We start from the raw sequence: 21,489 nt of genomic DNA, 5'->3' as shown, positions 1-21,489 counted from the left end.
TTGGCTAACACCTCTGGATCCAGGGTGGGCTTTTTTAGGAGAGGTTTAATTACAGCTACCTTAAAAGACTGTGGTACATAGCCTGTTAATAGGGATATATTGATCATATCTAATATATGAGTGTTAACTAAAGGAAAGACCTCCTTAAGTAGCCTAGTTGGGATGGGGTCTAAGAGACACGTTGATGATTTAGATGAAGAAATCACTGCGGTCAATTCTTGAAGAGAAATTGGGGAGAAGCAATCTAAATATATATTAGATTCTACAGCTGTGTTTGAGGTTAGATAGGTACTATCTGAGGACAGGAGGTCATGAATTTTGCCTCTAATAGTTAGAATTTTGTCATTAAAAAAGCTCATAAAATCATTACTTCTAAGGGCTAAAGGAATACAAGGCTCAATAGAGCTTTGACTCTCAGTCAGCCTGGCTACAGTGCTGAAAAGAAACCTGGGGTTGTTCTTGTTTTCTTCTATTAATGCTGAGTAATAGTTTGCTCTGGCATTGCGGAGGCCCCTCTTATAAGTTTTGAGACTGTCTGTCCAGATTAAACGAGATTCTTCCAGTTTGGTTAATCGCCAATTCCTTTCAAATTTTCGCGATATTTGTTTTAACCTACGGGTTTGAGAGTTATACCAAGGAGCAAACTTTCTTTGCTTTGTTAACTCTGATTACTGTTAATTTATTATGTTGATCTGTTCTGTATGACATCTATTGCACGTCTGTCCGTCCTGGAAGAGGGATCCCTCCTCAGTTGCTCTTCCTGAGGTTTCTACCATTTTTTCCCTGTTAAAGGGTTTTTTGGGGAGTTTTTCCTGATCAGCTGTGAGGGTCATAAGGACAGAGGGATGTCGTATGCTGTAAAGCCCTGTGAGGCAAATTGTGATTTGTGATATTGGGCTTTATAAATAAAATTGATTGATTGACTCCTCTGACGGTTCTGAGATGTCTTAATACCATTACGCCAGCCCTATAGGCTAGCAGTCATGACCACTGCATCAAGAGTAGGAACATCCTCTTTCTACAAAAGGTGATGATGCAGCGTCACCATCTCATTCAAAATGAAACCACTTATTCTTGCTCCAGCATCAAGGTCAAAACAATTAAAGAGAGTTTATTATTTTGTAAAAAAAAAAAATTAATTAATTAATAAAAAGAAAAATATTAACAGCTTGGATGCATGTTTTTTTTCCTCGTAATGCATTGGAGAGCTATTCAATTGTCAGTCATTTACATTGCACTGATTTTAAAAGCTTTACTTGAAGTGTGCACAGTGCAGCTGCGTTATCTATCTAGTTATCTATATTACTGTACTCATTTAGTGTACTGCCCTTTACTGTTTTGTGTTTTTGCTTATTGTTTATGTCCTGTTTTTGTCTTTGTCTATATGTTTTGTGTATTAATGTTTTTGTACTGTTTGTAACTTTGCACACAAACTTTGTTTTAATAGCAAAAGCCTAACCAGGGACAGGGGTTGCGAATTAGCTTCAGCTAGAAACTTGTATGCGTGACATCTGTTTTGTATTTTATATGAAATAATGTTTAATGCATTTGTCCCTGATCAATAAACGTCTAAATAAAATAAAATAAACAGAAGTATCAGAACAGGCCTCAGTTTCTGCAGATATTTATTCAGTACTTAATGACTCAGATCAATCTGAAGTGTTTATTAATGTATTTTTCAGCAACTATTATCATTAATGGGTCCTCATAAGTGGATGCTGGTGTGTCAGCAAATAATGAATGGTTAGAGTAAGGCACTGATGTCATGATAAAAAAAATCTGTCTTCACAATATAAGTTATGGTTGTTGATAAATACATCATATTAATACATTAATGGACACTTAAAATGTTTTCATGGTTGTCTACAGTTACTCTATAGAGTGGGTTTTATATAATGTACTATATACTTGTATTCAGCTTTAAAATGTAAAAGAAGGGGGCTTCAAGAAAAGTGTTACCTACTGAGGTTTATTTCAACTTAAGTTGTGGCTGTTGGTTGAAACCTGATTATAGATGAGGCTTACCTTTTGTAAATGATGGTGATGAAGAGATTAGAGCAAAATATAATGGTTAGCTTTACTTCAAATAAAATGTGGAGGATATTTCTTCAATACTTGATGCTGACTGAGTTCTCTGACTGTCTCAACATTTGGCAGTCACATCAAACAGAGGCACTGACTTTGTTCCAATCATTAGGCCACAGTCTATCAGACAAGGAGAAGTTAGCGCATTATGTTGAAGTTAGTGTATCTGACACCAAAATAAAGAGCATAAAGAGAAGAAAGAAACATAATTACACTTTCTGTAGATGTCATTGATATACACTTTATAAAATAAATGCAGCATTTTTTTTTTACATGTGTCCTGACTTTAAATTTGTAAATTCAGTGACACCAATAAATACTTCATTCCTTCTTGTCAAAAAAGGTATCCTGACTACACAGTCTCTTTCTACAGTACGCTGGCATCACAGGAGTCAGGCAGAAATATCTTAAATGTTATAATGAGCTTAATGGATCTGAGAAACCAGGGGTAGCAAAAAGCATAGATCACTGGATTTAGACAAGAGTTAAAATAGAACAACCAGGCCCCTAAGGCAACAGTAGCAATGCCAAACAAGCTATCTTGGTCTACAAAAGAAGAAGAGAAATATGGGCCAAGGCATGACAAAAACACAACTACAACCACACCAAGAGTCCTGGCTGCTTTCAGTTCAGACTTATTAGCAGTTCCTTTCACTGAACCCTGACGCGTGACTGCTGCAATATGGGACCGCATAGCACGAGCCTGAGACACAGCCACCACAAATACTCTTACATACAGAGTTATGATGACAGTGACAGGACCAATAAAGGTCAAAATAAGGTCAACAACTCCTGCGATGTAGTTAAGGGCAATCACACACTCTCCAGAGCAGGAATGATACCTGCCTGGTTGTTTCAAGTTATCTTTCAATATGAGACTGTCGTATAGAACAGAACAGCCCCAACAAAGGCAAACACAGATTCTGACTCTTCTCACAGTGACTTTGGTGGAGTAAAGCAGAGGATCACAAATGGCTACGTAGCGGTCGACTGATATGAGCACCATGGTTCCTACTGAGGAAGAAGTAATAATGAAACTTAAAACAATATTTATAACACACATGAGGTCACCGAGGAACCAGCAGCCGTCTATGCGCATGATTTGAAAGAACATGAGAAGGCCCACGATGAAATCTGAGACAGCCAGAGAGAGGAGGAGGAAGTTGGTGGGGGTGTGGAGCTGCCTGGATTGAAAAAGGAGCATCATGTATTATTGTTTGTAATAACAAATGAAAGTCCATTATAATATTTAGCAGATGTAATCCATGGGTAAAATATAAAAGCAGTGTTTAAGTTATTTATCAACACATAACAAGATCTGACATTTTCCAGTAACCATACATTTCTGTACATCTATCACCATAATAAATAGAATTGATAATTTACTACTTGAAGTGTGAGATGGAGATGATGACCAGCAGGTTGAGAGTCACAGTGAACAGAGCGATAAAGGACAGAAGACTGAAAAGAAGCACAGCCTCAGTGAGTGAACGCTTTGGCTTCCTGCAGGAGGAGTTGAGTTGTGGAAAGCAGAGTTCACTTTCTTCCAGGGTCTCCATCATCAGAGATAAAGGATCAGATGAGAGGCTGCTGGGCTCTGCTTTTTGACCAAACCTCTCACAGGTGATTTATCACTTTTCTCCACTCCGTCCCATCAGCCCTTTTGCTGTACTGCAGGTGTGGCCAGCCAGTCACAAACTGAGCTGAGAGAATTACGTCACTTCACAACAGCACACACAAACACACATGAACTCCCAAGTTTCAGTGTAGCTACTTTTGACTCAGCAGGACTTCCATTCTTTGTTTTCAACCTTTTGAACCTTCTGAGCTGTAATATCAATAAATATGGATGGGACACATTAGATTTGGTCATTACAAAGGGTACTGAAATATAATAGATATCTCTAATATCATCAGTGTTCCTCTTTCTGATTAATCCTGTTTTAATGTCACTATGTCTGCATCAAGACAGCGTAATGAGCCTGTTGGTGTAAATGCAATGCCTGATGTCGATGCTTGGATGACACCTTTTGATATAATACATTTTTTGGTGGGTTTTCTCCAGGTGCTCCAGCTTCCTCCCACAGTCCAAAGACATGCAGGTTAATTGGTGTGAATGTGAGTGTGGATGGTTGTCTTTCTCTATGTGTCAGCCCCGTAATAGCCTTGTGACCTGTTCATGGTGTAACCCGTCTCTCACCCAATGACAGCTGGGATACACTCCAGCCACCCTGTGACCCTTAACGGAAGAAGCGGTTATGAATAGTGAATGAATGAATGAATCAATCAATCAATACATACATATTTTTCCTCCATCCAACGCTTGCTTGGTTACTAAAATTGCAGTATTTTTTTGACCCCCTTGCCCCTCCAAGAACTGAAAAAGGACAAGCAACCCTCAGCTTACCTTGGAAAACTGCTGCTGTTTGCCAGCTACAATAAAACTGTTGCAGTGCTGAGAGACAGCGGAGGAAGAGTAAATTAGATGTCCATTTTGACATCCTAAAGTCTCACATGAGAATTTACAATAATGCTGTCGGAAAAAAATGAAAATAAGGACAAGCCCACTTCTAAGAGATCTTACTAGAAAAAACCCACAACCTTTAGGTTACAAAGGTAACCCCAGTTCTCTGATAACATGAGTGAGGTATTTCACTATGGCGTACACTCCTGCAGAAAAATTGGTCCACGCTTTTGTTACCTCAAGGCTGGATTACTGTAACTCTCTACTATCAGGTAGCTCTAGTAAGTCCTTAAAAACTCTCCAGCTAATTCAGAATGCAGCAGCACGTGTACTAACAGGAACTAAGAAACGAGATCATATTTCTCCTGTTTTAGCTTCTCTGCACTGGCTCCCTGTAAAATCCAGAATTGAATTTAAAATCCTACTGTTAACTTATAAAGCTCTAAATGGTCAAGCTCCGTCATATCTTAGAGAGCTCATAGTGCCATATTATCCCACCAGAACACTGCGCTCTGAGAACGCAGGGTTACTCGTGGTCCCTAAAGTCTCCAAAAGTAGATCAGGAGCCAGAGCCTTCAGCTATCAGGCTCCTCTCCTGTGGAATCATCTTCCTGTTATGGTCCGGGAGGCAGACACCGTCTCCACATTTAAGACTAGACTTGAGGCTTTCCTCTTTGATAAAGCTTATAGTTAGGGCTGGCTCAGGCTTGCCCTGTACCAGCCCCTAGTTAGGCTGACTTAGGCCTAGTCTGCCGGAGGACCCCCCTATAATACACCGGGCACCTTCTCTCCTTCTCTCTCGTATTCTATTACTGCATGTCACTAACTCGGCCATTCTGCATGTCACTAACTCGGCCATTCTGGATGTCACTAACTCAGCTTCTTCTCCGGAGCCTTTGTGCTCCACTGTCTCTCAGATTAACTCATATCACAGCGGTGCCTGGACAGCGTGACGTGTGTGGTTGTGCTGCTGCCGTGGTCCTGCCAGATGCCTCCTGCTGCTGCTGCCATCATTAGTCATTAGTCATACTTCTACTGTTATTATACACATATGACTATTGTCACACATGTATACTGCCAGATATTAATATATACTTTCAACATATTGTACCACAGTAGCCAGAACTATAACTATAATATTATTACTTTCATTAATGTTGTTGTAAGCTACTGTCATTACCTGCATCTCTCTCTCTCTCTCTCTCTCTCTCTCTCTCTCTGTCTCTCTCTCTCTGTCTCTCTCTCTGTCTCTCTCTCTCTGTCTCATTGTGTCATACGGATTACTGTTAATTTATTATGTTGATCTGTTCTGTACGACATCTATTGCACGTCTGTCCGTCCTGGAAGAGGGATCCCTCCTCAGTTGCTCTTCCTGAGGTTTCTACCATTTTTCCCCCGTTAAAGGGTTTTTTGGGGAGTTTTTCCTGATCAGCTGTGAGGGTCATAAGGACAGAGGGATGTCATATGCTGTAAAGCCCTGTGAGGCAAATTGTGATTTGTGATATTGGGCTTTATAAATAAAATTGATTGATTGACTCCTCTGACGGTTCTGAGATGTCTTAATACCATTACGCCAGCCCTATAGGCTAGCAGTCATGACCACTGCATCAAGAGTAGGAACATCCTCTTTCTACAAAAGGTGATGATGCAGCGTCACCATCTCATTCAAAATGAAACCACTTATTCTTGCTCCAGCATCAAGGTCAAAACAATTAAAGAGAGTTTATTATTTTGTAAAAAAAAAAAATTAATTAATTAATAAAAAGAAAAATATTAACAGCTTGGATGCATGTTTTTTTTCCTCGTAATGCATTGGAGAGCTATTCAATTGTCAGTCATTTACATTGCACTGATTTTAAAAGCTTTACTTGAAGTGTGCACAGTGCAGCTGCGTTATCTATCTAGTTATCTATATTACTGTACTCATTTAGTGTACTGCCCTTTACTGTTTTGTGTTTTTGCTTATTGTTTATGTCCTGTTTTTGTCTTTGTCTATATGTTTTGTGTATTAATGTTTTTGTACTGTTTGTAACTTTGCACACAAACTTTGTTTTAATAGCAAAAGCCTAACCAGGGACAGGGGTTGCGAATTAGCTTCAGCTAGAAACTTGTATGCGTGACATCTGTTTTGTATTTTATATGAAATAATGTTTAATGCATTTGTCCCTGATCAATAAACGTCTAAATAAAATAAAATAAACAGAAGTATCAGAACAGGCCTCAGTTTCTGCAGATATTTATTCAGTACTTAATGACTCAGATCAATCTGAAGTGTTTATTAATGTATTTTTCAGCAACTATTATCATTAATGGGTCCTCATAAGTGGATGCTGGTGTGTCAGCAGATAATGAATGGTTAGAGTAAAGCACTGATGTCATGATAAAAAAAATCTGTCTTCACAATATAAGTTATGGTTGTTGATAAATACATCATATTAATACATTAATGGACACTTAAAATGTTTTCATGGTTGTCTACAGTTACTCTATAGAGTGGGTTTTATATAATGTACTATATACTTGTATTCAGCTTTAAAATGTAAAAGAAGGGGGCTTCAAGAAAAGTGTTACCTACTGAGGTTTATTTCAACTTAAGTTGTGGCTGTTGGTTGAAACCTGATTATAGATGAGGCTTACCTTTTGTAAATGATGGTGATGAAGAGATTAGAGCAAAATATAATGGTTAGCTTTACTTTAAATAAAATGTGGAGGATATTTCTTAAATACTTGATGCTGACTGAGTTCTCTGACTGTCTCAACATTTGGCAGTCACATCAAACAGAGGCACTGACTTTGTTCCAATCATTAGGCCACAGTCTATCAGACAAGGAGAAGTTAGCGCATTATGTTGAAGTTAGTGTATCTGACACCAAAATAAAGAGGATAAAGAGAAGAAAGAAACATAATTACACTTTCTGTAGATGTCTTTGATATACACTTTATAAAATAAATGCAGCATTTTTTTTACATGTGTCCTGACTTTAAATTTGTAAATTCAGTGACACCAATAAATACTTCATTCCTTCTTGTCAAAAAAAGGTATCCTGACTACACAGTCTCTTTCTACAGTACGCTGGCATCACAGGAGTCAGGCAGAAATATCTTAAATGTTACAATGAGCTTAATGGATCTGAGAAACCAGGGGTAGCAAAAAGCATAGATCACTGGATTTAGACAAGAGTTAAAAAAGATCAGCCAGGTCTCTAAGGGCAAAGAGGTCACGCCAAACAAGCTGTCCTGGCTTGCAAGAGAGATACAGTAAAATGGGCAAAGGCATATCAGAAACACAACTACAACCACACCAAGAGTCCTGGCTGCTTTCATCTCAGATTTCTTAGCAGTTACTTTCCCTAACTTTTGTTGTGTGACTGCTGCAATATGGGACCGCATAGCACGAGCCTGAGACACAGCCACCACAAATACTCTCATATACAAAACTACGATGACAGTGACAGGACCAATAAAGGTCAAAATAAGGTCAACAATTCCTGCAATGTAGTTAATGACAACCACACACTCTCCTGAGCAGGAATTATACCTGCCTGGTTGTTTTAAGTTATCCATCATTATCAGACTGTTGTACAGAAGAGAACAGACCCAACAGAGGCTAACAGAAATTGAAACTGCTTTCACAGTGACTTTGGTGGAGTAATGCAGAGGATAGCAAATGGCAAAATAGCGGTCGACTGATATGAGCACCATGGTTCCTACTGAGGCAGAGGTAGTAATGTATGACAGATACACATGCAGGACACACATGATGTCACCGAATAACCAGCAGCCATCTGTGAGGAAAATCTCAAAGAACATGAAGAGGCCCACGATGCAATCTGAGACAGCCAGAGAGAGGAGGAGGAAGTTGGTGGTGGTGTGGAGCTGCCTGGATTAAAAGAGGTGCATCATGTATAATTGTTTGTACTATCAATTGCAACTCCATTCTAATATTTAGCAGATGTAATCCACAAATAAAATATCAAAGCAGTGTTTTAAATCATAGGTCAACACAAAGTTCTATCTATCTATCAGTTTCGTAAATTGATTAGATATGTTACTACTTGAAGTGTGAGATGGAAATGATGACCAGCAGGTTGAGAATCACAGTGAGCAGAGAGATGAAGGACAGAAGACTGAAAAGAAGCACAGCCTCAGTGAGTGAACGCTTTGGCTTCCTGCAAGAGGAGTTGAGAAGTTGTGGAAAGCAGAGTTCACTTTCTTCCAGAATCTCCATCATCAGAGATAAAGGAGAGCATAGGCTGCTGAGCTCGGGCAGCGTTGTGACCAAACCCCTCTATCATGCAGCTGATTTGTAAGTTTTCTCCACCTCATCCTATTGGCCCTTCTGTCCTACAACAGGTGTGGCCAGTTGAGGCTGGCCAGTCACAAACTGAGCACCAAACAATCGATTTACCACTTTGGAAAGTTACATAATGTCACAAAGACACAGACAAACACACATGAACTCCAAATTCTGAGGTCACAATTTCCATCTTACACTTCTTCTCCTTGCCTATAGTCTACCAAATGAGTCACAATGTGAGTCAAATAATGCAAAATACAGCTGACTCTGACAGGCCAACAGAAGAACACAATGAACACATCGTATAAGGAAGGAAGGCCCCAGCCATTGACCTCAGTCCCACATGTTTTATTGCCATCAATTTAAATACACACCTTGGCCTACAGCCTGATGTTTGATATGAACTTAAATTTTGATAGCAAAATGATAAACCCACATGTTCACTTGACAAAGTTACATTTTGGAGCCAGCCTGCTCTCAATGCCAACTGGACAAATACTGACGCTTTATCCAACACATCCTCACGGTGACCTCGTCACATGTCCACGTTTGGTCATGGACTTTCCACGTCCACATATGACGTCCAAGGTACCCTGGGTGTGTTGGTTGTTGACGTTCTGGGACGCCGTGTCAACTTCAGCCTGTTACATGCATTGTCTGTTTTCAAAATACACTTCTGTTTTCACAGGAAATGTACAGTTTGCATAAAATAAATAAATTCATCAGTTGCACTGATGCCTTAACAAGACACAGGCAACTGACTTCAGACCAATCACAGAAGTGGGAGATGCCATTTAGCAGCTCTTGGTTCTCTGCAGTCCTCTGTGTGGTCAATTTAGAGCCACCAAGAGCACCTGAACATGCAGCCCAACCCTCTTCAGGAATGCTGGCAGAAAGGGTGTACAACTTAACTTGATGCCTGCCTCAGTTGTTTCATTTTACTCAGTCAGCCCCTGTCTCTAGTCTTTTCTTACTTCCCCTAAACCCATGTATCCTCTGGACTTGCCACGTCATTCCCCATCCATCCACCAGCTGCCCTCAGATTTTTCCTTCAGTCCCAGTCACCTGACTCTCTCATTTACCTGCTCACCTGTTTCCACTTTCCCTCATCAGCTCTATCAGTACAAATACCAGCCCCTTTTCTGCAGTCGTTTGCCAGACTGTCAGGTTTGCGTTGTGTGTTGCTTTCCAGCCATCTGAAAGAGTTTTCTGTTGTATTTAACAATCTCAGCAGCAAGCCTGTCAGAGTTTGTAACAGCTATGGTATTATGAGCCTCAAAGGGAAAACATTTTTTTTTTTTTAATTTGAAGAACTATGTGTTGCACCTTTTCCCAGAAAGCCATAATAACATTAGACAGAACAGTAGAAGGACAACTGTCTTTTAGCAACTGGCCTGTGGAAAAGGGATGTTGCTGTAGAGAAGAAAACTGTTTTTTTGTACCAGGCATTTTACTTCTGCTGTAGAGTTGGGGAATTTAACATGCTGTCTGTGGGGATTGACTCTATTTTGGAGCCAGCATCAAGTGGCCATTTTAGGAATTGTAGTTTTTGTTGCTTCCGTGTTGCTTCTTTTTTCAGCCCAGAGGTAGCTGCTTTTGGTGGCAGGTCCCTCCCCACCCCGTCAGGGACGCATCCGTAATCACTGACGTCAGAGGTCACTTGTGCCAGCGGTGTTTCCTGCAACAGGTGTTGTGGGGACCCACAGTATCTCAGGTTGTCCTATACTGAGGGGGGAATAATAACCAAACGTGGCTTGTGTGGCTTTGGAACCAAGCATAGGCTAGCAGACCACCTCTGCAGGCACCACAGGTGCATTACCCACTATAGTACCACGGGTGGGCTGCCGCCGCCATGACTGCATGACAGTCAACACCGTTAGCATTGCACCAAGCTGCAGGGGGCTGCTCTTCATCCAACTGATTGCAAACCCAACTTGGTTAGACATAAGATAACTAGGATGTGTGGAACATAGCCAGTAACTTGGACTTGCCATGAGGTCTTCAAGATAAAAAAAAGACCTTCATGCCACAGTCACACAGTGGCTGAAGCCCCACATCCACACATTTGCTGAAGCTGCAGAATACCAGGGAATAGCTGAATGGCAGTTTGTTGTACTCGTACGCTATTACCTGGAAGGCGAAACACACAAATTTCCTGTTTTTGGAGCCACCTCAACATGACAGTCAGCATCCTGTATAGTCGATGCTGATGAACCAATCACCCAGCTGGACCAGTTCCAGTAATTATTTGATGGTTAGCATATGGAACGTCTTGTGTCAAACACATTGGTTTAGGATGCAAGTGGGGACAACAGACACAGCCTGAGTCTATAAGAGTCTATAAGAGGTGTTAGATCTCTGCTGAGAGGTAATCTATCTCCTCCTGGGAGGACAGATTCACCTCCTTGATGCTCGTGGCAGGACTGGAGAGAATAGCCCATGAGCAACCCCCGCAGGGTGGCAGTGATAACCTATCTGGGCTCTCCCCACCACCAGACCCTCCATACACACAAGGCTAGCCTATGAGGGGCTGGCACAGAAAGGGCTGAACACTGCAAACGCTTGCCACTGGCTTTCCCATCAACAAAGCAGCAGTTGATATTGTGTCATAGCATTCAATCCCTACTGCCTTCCTATATACTGTGGAGTCAGCAGGCATTTCATCCTGATTTGCTGGCCACGTTAATGCTTTTGTCAGTGTGTGAATGCGTGCTCGTGAGTACAGGAGTATTACCTGTAGAGTACAGAGCCTCTTGAGTTGCTAAGAGCAGCTGAGGCAACCCCTCTTCTTGTTTTGCTTTAAACTGTGCAATAGGTACATAAATGACAAACCCCCACCTTAACCAGTTCAGAACTGTATTATGTTCCAAACACAAAAAACACACATATTGTAATGGTGTATTTCTACTCTAAATACACTCATAAATAATCAATAAGCATTTTTTTGGGATACTTTATCATGTGTTATTTCTGTCCAGTCCAAGGGACAAAGAATAGTAACAATGAAATCGTTTTTATGTCATGAAATCGTTTTTTATGTCATGATTTTATTACTCATAATAACTTGGACTTTTTTATTATAACTGAATCCTGGCTATCCCAAGAAGACTGCAGCCCTCTCATTGAAGCCACCCCCCCTGATTTTACTTACCTTCATCAGCCCCGGCTGTCAGGTAGGGGAAGGGGGGTGGCTGTCATCTATAGAAAAGATTTCAAATGCACCTCTACCTCTCATAGTAATTTTACCTCTTTTGAGCATCTTGGTTTCATGGTTAATTGTAAAGATCCCGTTTTAATTTTAATTATTTACAGACCACCTAAGCCTAATACTGTTTTTATCGAAGAATTTACAGAGTTTTTATCACATTTTATGGTAAAGTATGAAAAAATCCTCATCTTAGGCGATTTTAACATACATGTGTGTTGTCCCTCCCAGACCTTTGTGACTGATTTTATGGATACTTTGGAAACTTTTAACCTCACTCAAGCTATTCATGAACCCACACACTCAAAGGGACACATTCTGGATCTTGTTTTATTTACCGGTCTCAGCCCTAACAATTTTATGACGGAGGATATCTGTGTGTCTGACCACAAAGCAGTTTTATTTAATGTGGTTTTATCCCAGATACCTTTTAATCACTGTACACCTGTCCGCCGTCGTGCTTTTAACCCCTCCTCTGTTTCTAAGTTTTCTGAGCTTTTTAATCCTGCTTCTTTACCTGCCTTTTATCCCAATTTTAACACAGAAGAGTTAATCTCGCATTTTAGCACAGAGGAGCTGGTCTCCCTTTTTTAATGAAACCTGCCAGATTGTCCTCGACTCTGTCGCCCCCTACAGGGACAAAAGGTCTAACAAAATTTTACAACCCTGGCTAAATGAATCCACCCATGATTTGAAGAGAGACTGCAGAAGAAAAGAAAGAAAATGGAAGAAAACAGGTTTACAAGTATTTTATCAAATTTGGAAAGATGCAATGATTAACTATCAAAGGGCAGCTAAGGAGGCAAGAGCCTCCTTCTATTCTAATCTCATTTTAACTAATCATTCTAACCCCAGAATTTTATTTAAGGTTTTAGATTCCCTTACTTCCCCCTCCCCCAGTCATTTTACTGACTCCTCACAGGAGCTCTGTGAGAGGTTTTTAACATTTTTTATCGATAAAGTTGAAAATATTAGGCAACAAATTACCCCCCCAGTTCATGCTGTACATGCCAGTAGGGAGACTCACATCTATTTTAACAGTTTTGAACCTATCTCTCTATCTCTCCTATCTCTATCTCTATCTCTATCTCTCACATGAAGCCAACTACTTGCAGTCTTGATTTTATTCCATCCAGTTTTCTTAAAGATGTCATTGACACAGTTGGGCCCAGTATTTTATTGATTATTAACAGCTCTCTCACAAAAGGTATTTTTCCTGCTGTTTTTAAACATGCTGAGGTCCAACCTCTTTTAAAGAAACCTAACCTCAATCCTTCAATTCTTAATAATTTTAGGCCAATTTCTAAACTTCCGTTTTTATCCAAAGTTTTAGAAAACGTGATTTCAACACAGCTTTTAGCTTTTATGTGTCATAATAACATCTTTGAGAAATTTCAATCAGGTTTTAGAGTTTTACACAGCACAGAAACTGCCCTCCTCAAAGTAACCAATGATCTTCTTTTAGCAACCGATAGAGGGGAGAGTGCAAAGTGCAGCCTTTGATACTGTAGATCATGCCATTTTAATCGACCACCTTAAAACCTGGGTTGGCATCAGGGACACTGCACTTAGTTGGTTTTATTCTTATCTTTTAGAAAGAACCTTTGCGGTCACCATAGGTAATCACTCATCTTCAACAGCTCACATTACCTGTGGTGTACCACAGGGTTCGATTTTAGGTCCAATTTTATTTTCTATTTATATGCTTCCTCTCGGTCAGATCAGTCAGCGGCACAATGTCTCTTTCCATTGTTATGCGGACGACACACAGATATACCTCCCGCTGAGACCCGGTGACCCCAGAAGCCTAGCTGCTGTCGTAGACTGTATCAAAGATATCAACTGTTGGATGGCACAAAATTATCTTCAACTCAACAACTCAAAATCAGAAATTCTGCTGTTCAGTTCCTCAAAATCAATCAGCCTCATCAATAACAACCTCGGTCCATTATCCTCAAATGTTCAGCCCACAGCCAAAAATCTTGGAGTTACACTTGATTCAGATCTCAGTTTTCAACCCCACATCAAGAAAGTTGTTCAGTCCTGTTTCTATCAATTACGAATTATTTCAAAAATTAAACCCATGCTTTCACGCCCTGACCTAGAAAAAGTTATCCATGCATTCATCTTCTCCAGACTAGACTACTGTAACTTCCTCCTTTCCGGCATCAACCATAAATCACTCTCCCGCCTCCAACTAGTTCAGAACGCAGCAGCTGGGCTTCTCACTGGTTTTAACAGATGACATCACATCACCCCTATTCTTGCGTCCCTTCATTGGCTCCCTGTCTCTTTTAGAATCGATTTTAAGATTTTACTGATCACTTTTAAGGCACGTCTGGGTCTGGCCCCTAGCTATATAACAGAAATGTTGACCCCATATGAGCCTGTACGCAGCCTTAGATCCTCGGGCAGGGGCCTTTTGGTTGTTCCAGAGTCGAGGCTGAAGTCTAAGGGTGACCGAGCTTTTTCCATCAGGGCCCCTCGGCTTTGGAACGACCTGCCCGAGGATCTAAGGTTTGCAGATTCAGTGACTTCTTTTAAATCACTTCACATCTTTTTAGTGAGCCTCTAATTGAGGTTTGTAAGTTCCCATCCCGTTTCTCCAATAATGGCAAAAATTGAAGTTAATTTATGGACACCCAGGAAGGATTGAATGGCTTTATAATGCACTGTGTTACTTGAATGTTCTTGGGAACCTCAAAGACAAGAAGCATGGTCAGACACAGGACCCTGGACGGGGCAGGACAGGATACTACTGGCTTGCTCACATACACAGGAAAACATGATTCAGGAAAATAAATGAAAATAAAAGAAAGATGCTTTTGAAAATAAACCAATTACTATATTTAATCACACATTTACGTTTCTGAGATGATGCACACATGAATAGCATCACTCTGTAGTCAGCTAAAAGCGTAAACATTTTCATGTGAATGTCATTGCCACTGTGTGAATTACAGAGGCATGTTGGATTATAATTTCCGTTGTAATGATGACAATGAACACAACTGGTTGTCTAATACTGAATGTGATTCCGCCATAACACCTTTTGTCTTTTGTTTTTTCTTGAGTGACTCAATAACAACAGCAATTACATTTTCATCTGCAGTTTTACTGATGTTACCCACCAGTCTGTCTCTATAGTATTTTAGTATCACAGGAGTCAGGCTGCAGTATCTTCAGTGTAACAATGAGTTTGATAGATTTTCTGAACCAGGGGTAAAAAAAGGCATAGATCACAGGGTTCAGACAGGAGTTGAAATACAGCAGCCACACTACAAAGGGTGAGGACGAACTGCTGTCCTCAATATCCTCACCAGCAAGGGATGGGGAGTAATATGGACAGAAACATATTAGAAATACAACAACAACAACACCAAGAGTCCTGGCCGCTTTCATCTCAGATTTCTTAGCAGTAACACCCACTGAACCTTTAAGTGTGACAGCTGCAATATGAGACCGCATGGCTTGAGCCTGAGACACGGCCACCACAAACACCCGCATATACAGAACTATGATGACAGTAATGGGGCCAATAAAGGTAAAAACAAGGTCGACAGCTCCTGTGATGTGGTTAAGGACAACTACACACTCTCCGTAGCAGGAATTCTGTGAGTCAGGTTGTCTCAGAAAGTCCTTTAAAATTAGACTATTATAGAGAACAGAGCAAATCCAACAAAGGCAAACACAGATCTTTGTTCTGTCAACAGTGACTCTGGTGGTGTAATGTAGAGGATCGCATATAGCCAAATAACGATCAATTGATATGAGCACTATGTTTCCAACCGAAGAAGAGGTGATGATAAAATCTAAAATATAGTACAGAGCACACATCAGGTCACCCAGGAACCAGCAAGCCTCTGTTAGAAGGATTTCAACCGGCATTAGCAGGAGGCCCACAAGGAAGTCTGACACAGCCAGGGAGAGGATGAGGAAGTTGGTGGGGCTGTGGAGCTGCCTGAAGAGTAAAAAAAATCATTACTTATACAATTATCATCAGCAGTAGCCTTTTAGTCACAGACATAGTAGCAAGGACATTTTTATAGGCATGAATCTATTCAGGGGTGATTGCTTTAGTCACAACATAACGTTTGAATACATAATATTTTCTAGTGAGAACTGTTTAAACACAGAATAGGAATACATATGGTTTCATTTTGAAAATATATTAGGTCATGCTGAGAGTTTATCTCTGCCTGAAGTGTGAGATGGAGATGATGATCAGCAGGTTGAGAGCTGCAGTGAGCAGAGAGATGAAGGACAGCAGAGTGTAAGCAAGCATGGCATCAGACTGAGGCGGCATGGGTTTCCTGCAAGAATTGTTGAGGAGCTGCGGAAAGCAGAGTTCATCTCCCTGCAGAGTCTTCATCTTCAAAGAGAGGTGGCAAGAAGCTGTTGAGTGCAGGCAAGGTACTCTGTTCTACAAAGAAGATATACTTCATTAATCCCAGAGGAGAAATTCCATTTTTTCACTCTGTTGTCATACACACACAGGCCCCAAATACACATTCATGTACAAACAAGACCTATACATGCATTAAATGGAGAGATGTCAGAGCGAGGGGGCTGCCCATGGACAGGAACTCTAGGCAGTTGGGGGTTCGGTGCCTTGCTCAGTGGCACCTCGGCAGTGCCCAGGAGGCAAAGTGGCACATTTTCAGGTACCAGTACATGCTCCATATTTTGGTCCGGACGGGAACTTGAATCGGTTCCCAACCCAAGTACCTATGGATTGAGCTACTGCTGCCGACAGTACAACTGATTTATCTCTCCTTATTTATCTCTCATGATGTTGGGGCCCCCAGAAAAACCTCAACCAGTGTTCATCACCATTATTAAAAAAATATGACATCACCAACAAAAAAGGATCAAATGTAAACTTTTTAAAAAAATAAAATAAAATAAATAAATAAATCAAATATTAATACTAGTAGAATTTTCAATATTGTATGTGTGTATAATATATATATATATATATATATATATATATATATATATATATATATATATATATATATATACATATATATATATATATATATATATATATACATAAAATATTAAAAAACAAAACAATAGGTAAAAGGTAATAGGTGACAAATGTGACTTACCAGCGTAGGAGGGAGCAGTCAGGAAGAGCCCAACATGGCCCGCTGCAGACCGCCATCACCGGTGGGAGTGACCTGAGGTGGTGGCAGGTTGTGGCAGTTGGAGCAGGGGTCTCAACCTCATCAGTCTCAAGCTCCTGCTTACTCTCATGGTGGCAAAGCCTCATGTTGAGGCATTTGAAATGATTCCATCACTTTTGGTGTCTGAATTTGGGCAGTGTCTGGCCAACACATCCTCACTCCGACCTCGTCACATATTGACATTTTGTCATGGACTTTCCACGTCCACATATGGCGTCCAAGGTACCCTGGGTGTGTTGGTTGTTGACGTTCTGGGACGCCATGTCAACTTCAGCCTGTTACATGCATTGTCTGTTTTCAAAATACACTTCTGTTTTCACAGGAAATGTACAGTTTGCATACAGTCTCTTTCAAAATAAAAGCACTATGTTGGTACAACACCGCAAATTGACCTTTTTTTTCTTCAACACCAAACACACATAGAACTTATACGAAGAGATCTGAAGCACTCAGGAGGGTGATGATTAAAAAGCCTTTATTAATACATGGCTAATCTAATAAAAACATGCCAACGCGTTTCAGCCAAACAAATAATCAAGAAAATAAACATATACATACTGTAGTAAGTATATGTTTATTTTCTTGATTATTTGTTGAATTAATGATGTTAAATTGTGTTGTGCAGATTTCCCCTGTTGTACAGAGTCTGTTATATCTTTGACCCCTTTTTTCTGTCATCAGTAGGTCATGCTGATCATGTGACCGCCTACCTGCTCACACTGAGCAGCTGACTTATTTAACAATGAACTGAGCTGACTGACAAACATTTTGCCCTTGCCCTGACGAAGGCCTTTTTGGCTGAAACACGTTGGCATGTTTTTATTAGATTAGCCATGTATTAATAAAGGCTTTTTAATCATCACCCTCCTGAGTGCCTCAGATCTCTTCGTATAAGTTCTACTTGGATCTCTAAACTGAAGAGCACCAGAGGGACACCCTTTTCTACACCCACGTAGCACTCCATGCATTTTGTTGCATTATTGACTGAACAAACACACATGTTTGGGTTTAGAAAAAAAGAACAGGGTTTGGCTTTATAATCTTACGGAATGCAAGAGTTGGTGAAAGTCGGTGGTTGTTGGACCCATCCACCACCTCTCCCTCCCGCCCACCACAGTTGGATTTTCACTGCCTTTTCTTAAGTCCTATTCCCGCCACGTTTCCCCCGATGCCGCTGGGCGCCATTAAACTATAACAGCGACCGGCTGCATAACATGCCGATGTTAAACGACACCTTTTTTCATTGGTCTGTGAAGCTGCAAGTCACTGCCCAAGCACCGGATTTCAACGACTTCGGAGTGAGACCGGTCTTGCCTGGCAGGCCTCGCAGGATGGTTGCTGAACACCGCTCACTGCTTGGTCTGTGCTGAAGCACCGTTGAGGTTATTGAGGTGCCCGCTCCATCTATGAAGAAAGCTGCTCAGTGTTTTACTCACAATCACTGAAGAGGAAAAGGATGACTGACAGGGAGAATCCCCCTCCCTATATGTGCAGTCCGCACATGTTAGGGTAGGCATGTCCTGATTGGCTGACTACATTTATGCTTTTTGTCAGTGCGTGAATACCTGCTCATGATTAGGGTAGTTTTACCCAAAGAGTCAAGTAGAAGGTGGAGCCTGTGTAAGATAGAACTCTCTCCCAAACCAGAGGGGGCACTCCACCATTTTCTGGCAGAGAACCATGGCCTCAGACTTGGAGGTGCTGATTCTCATCCTGACCGCTTCATACTTGGATGCAAACCACTCCAGTGCATGCTGGAGGTCACAGTCTGATTAAGTCAACAGAACCACATCATATGCAAAGAGCAAAGATGTAATTCTGAGGTCCTCAACCAGACCCCTTCCTCCTCTTGGCTGTGCCTTTAGATCCTATCCATGAACATCACAAACAGAAGTCCACAAAACTCTTGTAGACTGGATGGGCAAACTTTCATGACCCCTCTTGCTGCCCTGCAATGGTAAAGAGTTTAAGTTTAAGTTAAGTTTATTTCCTTTATTAATCCCCCTGAGGAGAAATCCAATGTTTTCACTCTTGCTTGTCAATTACACACAGGTCCGAAAGACACACACATGCACAAACAGGACCTATACATGCACAAAGTGGAGAGATGTCAGAGTGAGGGGGCTGCCCTTGGTGAGGCACCCCGAGCGGTTGGGGGGTTCGGTGCCTTGCTCAAGGGCACCTCGGCAGTGCCCAGGAGGTGAACTGGCACCTCTCCAGCCACCAGTCCACGCTCCATATTTGGTCCGGACGGGGACTCGAGCAGGCGACCCTCCGGTTCCCAACCCAAGTCCCTATGGACTGAGCTACTGCCGCCCCAGGCGGAGCTGGTCCACTGTTATATGACCAGGACAGAAACCACACTGTTCCTTCTGAATCAGAGGTTCAACAGCTGGTCAGAGCCTCCTTTTTAGCACCCTGGTATGATATAAGGAGCACACTTTTCCAGTTCCAGTTTTTAATGGAAACCACCAACCTGGTCTGCAATTCCACAGGCATAATAATAATAATAATAATAATAATAATAATAATAATAATAATAATAATAATAATAATAATAATAATAATAATAATAATGATACATTTTATGTATAGGCGCCTTTCATGACACTCAAGGTCACATTACAGACAAAGATAGTAAAAGTAACAGCAGATAAAAAGTCAAAGACGTATTCCATGCAACACTGAAAAGATGTGTCAGTAAAGACAACCCAACAATGTCTAGAGCCTTCAGCATCTCAAGGTAAATCTAATTTACACCTGGTGCCTTGCCACCAAGGAGCTTTAATTATTACGTCAGCGACCTATGCCAGGGATAGGGGCAAGGATTCTCCCGAGTCTTCAGAATCTGCCTCCTTCATAGAGGATGTGATGACTGGGTTCAGCAGTTTCTCAAAGTGTTCTTTCGACTGCTTGACAGTATCCTCAGTCCAGGTCAGCTGAATGGAGTGTGAGACAAGCACTGTTTTCCCTTCCTGAGGCATCTAACAGTTTGCTAGAACTTCCTTGAGGATTACCAAAAGTCCCTTTCCATATCCTCCCCAAACATCTTCCTTACCCAGGTTTTTGCTTTGGCGACCATTGCAGGCTGCAGCCCTTTGGGCCAATTGGTACTTGTCTGCTGCTTCTGGAGACCCCTGTGCAAACCAAGCCCTAAAGGCCCCCTTCTTTAGCCTTACAGCTCCCTTCACTGCTGATGTCCACCAGTGGGTTCTCAGGACAGGCAGGCATAAAAAAAAATATTTTGAAAGGTGTTGTGGACCTTGTGGGCAGGGGCCTCAGCCAGACGTTCCCATTTCACCCTCACTACACCTCACCCCCCATCTGATCCAACTCACCACCACGTGGTAATCAGTTGACAGCTCTGCTTCTCTCTTCACTCGAGTGTCATATGGCTTATTGCCTCACATCTGATGATACATTCAAAAGTCGATCATCGATCTTAGGCCTATGGTGTGTTGGTCCCAAGTACACCTATTACAACACACCTCCCAGCATCATAGGGACACGCAAACCCCTCCACCATGTTATGGTGTCAGTTCTTGGAGGGAGAGAATTTTCCTTTACTGACTTTAAAATTGAACTTTGAGAAGGTAAAGCTGTCTTATTTTCTTGTGCAACACTTACAAGAAGGACATGGGGCCCCTTTAGACAGGTTTTCTACTGAAATGTCATTGCACTGGAGGAGTCATTCTTGGCACAAAGTTAAGATCTCTTGGAATATAGGATCTAAAGGTGCAGTCAGGTGGAGGAGAGAGTCCAGTTTGTGGACATCAGAACTGTTGATCTGTTCTTTGCAAAAGATGTAATTCTGCTGGCTTAGATAAGTGGAGCAGCTCAGGGCAGAGAGCAAGATGCCAGACACACAGATGGAACCACACAGGAAGACTTATATGCCTGAAGGGCAGAGTCACCTGCAAACCCGAGTTTCAGTTGGGTCACAGAAATAGGCACTGGGGGATACTGAGATACTTGGAAGAGTAACAGATGAGCTAACTGGCTGATTAATGAGGAAGGCAGGACATCACGCTGGAGACTGGGATAAGCAGTGGGTTCAAAATCCACATGCATGTTGGAGCAAGAGGGGGCTCATCATACTTGCCAACCCACCCATTTTTCTCAGGAGACTCTTGTTTTTCATTGCCTCCCCCGGTCAAAATTCTCCCCCTTTTTCACAATTTATGACAAAATTTTCACGCCTTTTTTCATTTTCATCATCACAACCTGTTTCTGGCACTGTACGGCA

General features: G+C 41.4%; 3 protein-coding genes across 3 annotated transcripts; all 3 read right to left on the bottom strand.

Moving 5' to 3' along the window:
* Positions 1 to 2,452: 2,452 nt before the first annotated feature.
* LOC117251792 (trace amine-associated receptor 13c-like) lies at positions 2,453 to 3,647 on the bottom strand. The gene is made up of 2 exons (XM_078174231.1): positions 3,475 to 3,647; positions 2,453 to 3,269 (listed from the first exon to the last, which is right to left on the bottom strand). Exons 1-2 carry the CDS (start codon positions 3,645 to 3,647, stop codon positions 2,453 to 2,455), a joined length of 990 nt encoding a protein of 329 aa, XP_078030357.1.
* A 3,965-nt stretch (positions 3,648 to 7,612) lies between these two features.
* LOC117251790 (trace amine-associated receptor 13c-like) lies at positions 7,613 to 8,841 on the bottom strand. The gene is made up of 2 exons (XM_033618327.2): positions 8,605 to 8,841; positions 7,613 to 8,429 (listed from the first exon to the last, which is right to left on the bottom strand). Exons 1-2 carry the CDS (start codon positions 8,778 to 8,780, stop codon positions 7,613 to 7,615), a joined length of 993 nt encoding a protein of 330 aa, XP_033474218.2. The 5' UTR covers positions 8,781 to 8,841.
* Positions 8,842 to 15,192: 6,351 nt separating this feature from the next.
* Positions 15,193 to 21,381, bottom strand: LOC117251695 (trace amine-associated receptor 13c-like). Its single transcript, XM_033618196.2, has 3 exons — positions 21,342 to 21,381; positions 16,251 to 16,446; positions 15,193 to 16,012 (listed from the first exon to the last, which is right to left on the bottom strand). Exons 1-3 carry the CDS (start codon positions 21,355 to 21,357, stop codon positions 15,193 to 15,195), a joined length of 1,032 nt encoding a protein of 343 aa, XP_033474087.2. The 5' UTR covers positions 21,358 to 21,381.
* Between the last annotated feature and the right edge of the window lie 108 nt (positions 21,382 to 21,489).

The sequence above is a fragment of the Epinephelus lanceolatus genome, chromosome 14 (genome assembly GCF_041903045.1).
Source record: "Epinephelus lanceolatus isolate andai-2023 chromosome 14, ASM4190304v1, whole genome shotgun sequence".
Lineage (NCBI taxonomy): Eukaryota > Metazoa > Chordata > Actinopteri > Perciformes > Serranidae > Epinephelus > Epinephelus lanceolatus.
The sequence above is the reverse complement of the archived record's forward strand: the minus strand, read 5'-3'. Positions and strand labels throughout refer to the sequence as shown.